General features: G+C 56.1%; 1 protein-coding gene and 1 long non-coding RNA gene across 3 annotated transcripts; one reads left to right on the forward strand and one right to left on the reverse strand.

The window, feature by feature from the left end:
- FOXD3 (forkhead box D3) lies at nucleotides 697-2,876 on the reverse strand. Of its 2 annotated transcripts, XM_021096543.1 has the most exons (2): nucleotides 2,599-2,876; nucleotides 697-2,310 (listed from the first exon to the last, which is right to left on the reverse strand). In XM_021096543.1, exons 1-2 carry the CDS (start codon nucleotides 2,776-2,778, stop codon nucleotides 1,333-1,335), a joined length of 1,158 nt encoding a protein of 385 aa, XP_020952202.1. In that variant the 5' UTR covers nucleotides 2,779-2,876; the 3' UTR covers nucleotides 697-1,332. The 2 variants fall into 2 exon arrangements, with proteins under 2 accessions (XP_020952202.1, XP_020952201.1); XM_021096542.1 differs by having other exon boundaries at nucleotides 697-2,876.
- LOC110261215 lies at nucleotides 3,322-5,487 on the forward strand. The gene is made up of 5 exons (XR_002345162.1): nucleotides 3,322-3,517; nucleotides 3,971-4,179; nucleotides 4,384-4,503; nucleotides 4,668-4,839; nucleotides 5,174-5,487. It is a non-coding gene; the product is annotated as an uncharacterized LOC110261215 (long non-coding RNA).

A 6,624-nucleotide genomic window follows, 5' to 3' on the forward strand; every position in this document is an offset into this window, starting at 1 on the left:
GGATCCTTGTGGGTTGATTATTGCCATAGAAAAGAGGTATCTTAAAAAAAAAAAAAAAGAGGTATCTTATTTGAAAATATTATGAAAGAATAAAACAACTGTGTACCATCTATCAGCTTAATATTGGTAATACAATTCCACTGGAAAATTTAAAATACCATAGCGTATACATAAAAAGTCAACTGAAGTCTATTACCATTTCCACCTTGGGGGTGAAAAGAAGATTTTTTAAAATCAAAGCTTTAAATGCTAAAGTGAGAGAGATGTTTGGAATTCATTCTTTTGAAAGGATAACAGAAATGACCAAGAACTCTCATTTGGGAATTTTTCATTGTGAGAGATGAAGTCTGGTATTTAAAATAAATTAAAATTGTGCCAAAATTTGGAATTAGGCTGGGTTTTTTTTAATGGCAGCTTACTTTATCTACAGAAATATCTAGTCACTTAGATTTAATGGATCACTTGGAAGATCACTACCTACATCCTGAGTTTACGTGAAAACTAAAATACTAATATGATTTAAATTAGGCATATTTTCCCTTTCTCCAATTAAATTTTTCTTACACTCAAATTACAAATTAGCAAAGTTTATAAAGGTCATTACTTGAAACGCCTTTAATATCTGGGAAGGATAAAATAAAAATACCATTTAAAAATCTTATTATTTACTACAGACATCTAAATAAAACACTAAGCTGAGACTTTTAAAAATTTATTTACAAAGTTGTGTACAACACGATGGGATAACATTTAGAATACCATATATATTCATTCATATATAAACAGACCTTTATAATAGAATGACACTTTTCGCCTTTTGAAAATTTTTTTTATATTTAAAATCTCCCAACGTCTCTATACATTTTTTCTCACATAAAACTGCGGAGAGTGAACCTTCAAAAAAAATGAAAGTTCAGAGCTCTAAATCTACTGATTTTGTTTTTCTTAAAAAAATAAAAACCCCAAAAGGAAAGTTAATAATTTTTATACAAATATGTACAAAGAATTTCCCTCCCATCCTCAAGGTACTGAGAGCAGACGCCGTCGGGGTACATTTTTGGAAAATTCTGTTTTCGGTTTTACCTGTACGGAAAGCTATTCCCCGCGGGCGCGCGGTGAGAGTTTGCTCCGATAGCCTAGGTGTGCAGGACGGGGTGGAGGCCGCTGAAGGTCTGTGTCGAGGGGTCGCGGGGAGAGGGGGGAGGAAATGGAGGAGAGGCAGAGTCCAGGATTGGGCAGGGGGCCCAGGACTCGGGCAGGGCGGGCAGCCTGCAAATGCAGCGGACGCTCGAGGCTGCCGCCGGGCCCTGCATCCAGGCCACCGGCGCGTCCCTATTGAGCGGGCCACTTGGCTTGCGCTGCAGCGGCGGCAGCGGCAGCTGCCGAGGCTGCGGGCTGCAGGAACTGTCCAGAGAGCGGCACACTCAGGATGGGCGCGATGGTGGCCGTCGTCCGGCTCAGCGAGAGCGGTTGGTGTGTGGCCATGAGCGCTGCTGACTGCACGGTCCCTGGCGGCCGCAGGAAGGACTGTGCCGCGCCGCCGCCCCCGCCACCCCCGGTGCCCCCAGTTACCCCGGCGCCCCCAGCACCCGCTGCCGAGCCCCCGGGCGCCGCGGGGCCCCCACCGATGATGTTCTCAATGCTGAACGACGGCCGCGCACTCGGCTCGGACTTAATGAGAGACGCCGTGGTGCCCGCCGTGCCCGCCGTGCCCGCGGCGGCCGCGGCGGCGCCCAAGCTGTTGAGCTGCAGCTGCAGGCCTGGGCCGAGCTGCGAGCCGAAGGCGGCCGCTTTCCGGCCCAGCTCGCCCGAGGGCAGCAGCGGCACGGCGGGCGGCAGAACCGGTGCTACGGGCGGCAGCGCGTATGGGTACTGGAGCGCCGCGGCCGCTGCCGCGGCTGCCGCGGCAGCCGGGTGCGAGTATGCGCCGGCCGCGGCCGCTGGGTGCAGGCCGTAGGGGCGGCCGTAGGGCCCCGCGGCGCCGGCCGCCGCCGCGAGGCTGTAGGCGCCGAAGCTCTGCATCATAAGCGCCGTCTGCTCGCGCAGGTGCTCCTGCTGGTGGCGCTTGAAGCGTTTCCGGCGCCGCAGGAAGCTGCCGTTGTCGAACATGTCCTCAGACTGCGGGTCCAGGGTCCAGTAGTTGCCCTTACCCGGGTTGCCCGGTTCGCGGGGAATCTTGACGAAGCAATCGTTCAGCGAGAGGTTGTGGCGGATGCTGTTTTGCCAGGCGGGGAACTTCTCCCGGTAGTAGGGGAAGCGGTTGCTGATGAACTCACAGATGCCGCTCAGGGTCAGCTTCTTCTGCGGGCTCTGCAGGATAGCCATAGTGATGAGCGCGATGTACGAGTAGGGCGGCTTCACCAGGCTGTTCTTGGGCTTGCTTGGGGCCAGGCCGCCCGCCGCACCACTGCCCGAGCCAGGCCCGCCGCCGGTCCCGCCGCCCTCCTCGCCGCCAACGCCGCCCTTGCAGCCGTCGGCCTCGGACGCGCCCGCCTCGCCCCCTGGCCCGGCCCCGGCTCCAGCCACCTCCTTGGGCAGTGCCAAGGGCTGCTGGTGCGGCGGCTGAGGCTGCCCATGGTGGGGTGCCGCCGGCGTCACCTCGTCCGCCTCGTCCAGGCGCAGCTCGGGCGGCCCCGCGGGGCTATCGCAGCCTGCGTCGCTGTCCTTCTCCTCCAGTCCGTCGTCGCCCTCACCCACCACATCGATGTCCACATCCTCGGCCGTCAGCACCGTCTGGCCGGACATGTCGCTGGCGCTGCCGCCGCCGGAGAGGGTCATCCCTCCTCGGGGGTGGTGGCGGCGGCGAGGAAAGAGCGGCGCGAGACGGGGGTCTTCAGGGGCTGCCGCCGACCTCAGGAAAGGGGTTTGGGGCGCCCCGGAAAGATGGGGGATTGGGAGAGCGGAGGGGGGCGTAGGTGGTTCCGGGCCCTCTCGGCTTGGCTCACACTTGGCAGCCCGGCATCGCGCGGCGCGGGCGCTGCCGTCCGCCCCCCGCGGCCGCGCTCCGCAAACTCCAGCTGTCCCTGGCGCTTGGTACTAGGGGCTTGCTGCCGCTCCCCGCCCCAGCGGCTTCTCCACGCCGCGCCCCCTTACTTCGCCCGCCTTCCTCGGCCTCTGGCCGGACGTGGGGAGCAGGGGCGGTGCAGGCGGGCGCGGGACTCCGGGCGCCAAGCAGTTCGGGAGGGCCTGGGCAGGGGCAACAGGGGGAGGGGGAGTGTCAGGGACGCCGAAGCCCCCGTAGTCGAAAGTCCCGTTTTAAGGACTGGCCCTGATAGATTACTTTCTACTTAAAGATCCAGCAGGAGGCGGGGCCACGTGACCGTGCGTGACGTCAGGACAGCGGCGGAGCCGGCCAAACTCAAGTTGGTTCTGAGAATTGTCAACAAAGGAACGAGGGACACGCAACTCTGCGCCGCACCGTGCGCTAGCATCCCGCGGGTCCCGAGGGCGTCCCGGCACACCCCGAGACCCTATCCTAGGCTGGAACCCAGCGCGGGGGTCGAGGGGGCCTGTGGGTGTGAGTGTGGGTGGGTGCGTGTGAGTCAGGGTGTGGGTTTGGAAGCATCTGCCGGACCCCTTGGCTCTGCTGCCCTGCCCTCCCGCCCTCTCTACCCCCCCCATCCTTTTGCCAACTCTCCCTAGTCAGGGATTGGGCTTAGACTGTAGAACAAGAGTCCTATCCCGTTTTCTTAAGAAAAACTTATAGTCTCTGTTTAGTTTTTTGTTTTTGTTTGATTCTTTTTAGCTCTAAAGAGTAAGGGCTGCACCCCACCTCTATCTTACTAATTAGATTTCGGAGGAACTCCTGCCACAGTGTTCAGTCGGCAGAAACACCTACTGAGAGGAGGCGCTCCTCCTCCCCCAAAGCCAAACCACCTCGTCCTGCCTTCGCTTTCCTGTCTCGATGTGGGCGTGTTTATATGTATATATATATACATACATATATTTTTTTTCCCGATCGTCCACACAGCGTCATCTGGGGTTCCCGAAGGTCAGAAAATGGCTATTGATTAATCTATTGGAATAGTTGCCGACAGAAATAAAAAAAAGACGTAAAATTACAGGGAACCTATAAATAAAGAAGCCGTAACTAGCTGCTCGGAGTTGTTAAACGACTTAGCATGTGAAAAAGTCGGGAATGAGGCGCTGGGGAAGGAGCCGGGATTGGCAGCGGCCTGGGTAAGTCGCCTGGGTCTGGGAAGAGGCTTTGGGCCTCTAGGTTAGACGCAGCGTCCGGGCTGGGATGGCAGAACCATGCGGGGAGCCGGCAGTGTGACTTCCCAGGCGCCCGGGCCCAGCCTCCTGGGAGCGGGGGCGGCCTCGGGCATGCGGGTGGGCTAGGCTCTCAGTTGCTGCTAACTAACGTGGATTCTTTCCTCTTAGGGCGTAGATAAACTCTCCAAGATTTAACTTCCGCAGAAACCAGCAGCAGAGGGGGCGGAGGAGGAGGCGAGGACGCGGCCGGTGCACACCGAGTTCCTCTGCCAAGGAAAGTCAGTGATGGTAGGAAAGACTGTGGGCATTTAACTGGGGTTGAGGCGGGGAAGGGGGGGAGCAAAAGGACTCCGGGTGTGTGACATTGCCCGGGCGCGTGGACCTCGCACTTCCCAGTACTGTTCCTGATCTGGTGTCTGCGATGCGCCGCCTTTTCCCTCTCACATTTTTAGGCCGCCTCCTTATGAGCCACGAGTGCCTGCCAGGTGTGGTGGGCTCCTGAAACTCAAGCCCAGTCTGGCCGCTGAGGCCTGGAAGGGAAATGCGGGCCTCTCCAGAGGAAGGAGCGCAAGTGGAAATGGTCCGAGAGGAAATAATTAATGAAATATTTACAGGAGACACTAGGTATCTGATATATTTCCTGCCGGACAGTAGTACTTTTGATTCCCTCAGTCTGTAGCGCTCTCTCACCTACTACCCGCCCCTATGTTTCCTTAGCCTAGACACACATAAACTTGCTTCATTACAGGCAGTAAGACACAGACTGACTTTAATTACATTAGATCATTTCTCGGATAAAACACTAGCACATGAGATCTCCACTTCGCGGGATGTTTCTGGTTGAAGCTGGGGCAGTTACTACATCTTGAGACGCCCACGAAACTCCAAGGTTTTTCTGTATCTAAATGATACCCTGGTTGCACCTGACCGTAAAATGCATCTGAATTCATTTCCGCAGCTGCACCGCTTTGTGGCCCGCAGGCTCAGGACCGTTTACAATACTATGTAGACAGCCTCTCTCGAAACCGACCAGAGCGGCGAGCTGGCTGCCCACTGTCCCCCGGCAGCAGAGGTTCTGGCTGCAACTGTCCCCAGCAAGCTAATAATTACAACAGAAAGGTCGGAAGAACAAGAGAAAGAAACTGAAATTCACAAATTCAGAAATTCCTTTTGCTCAGCTTTGGGTATCTAGCGCCAGTAGCAGGTGCGGGCCGCATCGGGAGCCCCAGAGCATCCTAGGAGGCTGGGCTGGCGTGGGTGTGTGTGTGTGTGTGTGTGTGCGTGCGTGCGCGCGCGCGCGCGCGGGGAGTGGGGGTGGGGGTGGGGGGGGGAGGGTGGCGGCTCCAGGGGCTGCCCTCTGCAATCTTCTTGAAGTAGCCTGCAAACGAGCCTAATTTCGATTCCGCTGCCCGCCAGGGCTGGCTCTCAGGACTCCCTCGGCGCTTCTGTTCTCTGTCTCTCAGCTTCCCTCCACCAACACCTGTCCTGATGCGACCATTCCCTCGTGTCTCTTTGGAACCTCCCTGGGGGAAAAGTGGGGTGGGGGGTGAACAACTCCCAGCCGCCAGTTCCATTTGTTGCGTTTTTTTCTTCGACACAATAAAAGTCAAATTAATTGATTCATACCATTAATTACGGCGCGTAGCGTGAAAAGCAACGCTTCCCCTCGGTTAGAGATCTATTGTGCTAATCTCTTGTTCAATCAGTGTTACCATCTGATGCCGGGTCTGGCCCTTACAGAAACTTTTCGACTCGATTAGCTAAATGATGAGACGTGCAGGACCTGTCTGCGGCCCCGACGTCCTGCGCCAGTGCCGGCCCAACCGCTTCCTATCGATTTCCAGCGGAGGCGGCGGATTTTCCCGCGACCACTTTCGGCTTGGGGAACAAGCAGGCGTTTTCCACCTTCCGGGCGGGCAGTGACGCCGCGCAACCTCCCTTGGCAGGAAGGAGGCTTAGCGGCAGCCCAGGTGGGAGACAGGAAGATTCCCGCTGCTATCGCCGCGGGAGGCCGCCGGGGCGGAAGGGCACGAGCCCGACGCGATGCAGGGTCCCCACCTAGGCCGACGAGATTCCGGGCTAAGTGAATCCTGTTTGCCGCGTAATTTCGGTTTGCTGCTAAAAAGCCCACAGGTCGTCCGTTACCGCCAAACTTTAGGACAGAGAGAGATGGGACAGGCGGGACGGATATGGAGAGAAAGTGATACATTTGTGGGGAGAAGAAAAATTTGACTCTATCGAACGAAAATATCAGCGAAGGAAGGGAAATGTGGATAAACATTTTTCCGAATCTCAGAGGGTTACTGGGGAGGTAGAAAGAGGGAGAAGGGAAACACACACACGCACACATACACACACAATTACTCTGAGTGAGAGTGACTACTTGGGTCACAACGAGCAAACTTCCCA

Source organism: Sus scrofa, chromosome 6, assembly GCF_000003025.6.
Source record: "Sus scrofa isolate TJ Tabasco breed Duroc chromosome 6, Sscrofa11.1, whole genome shotgun sequence".
In the NCBI taxonomy this organism is placed as follows: Eukaryota; Metazoa; Chordata; class Mammalia; order Artiodactyla; family Suidae; genus Sus; species Sus scrofa.

Bases quoted from the DNA above. Each gene is read 5' to 3' on its own strand.
- FOXD3 (XM_021096542.1), bottom strand. From the start codon at position 2,778: ATGACCCTCTCCGGCGGCGGCAGCGCCAGCGACATGTCCGGCCAGACG.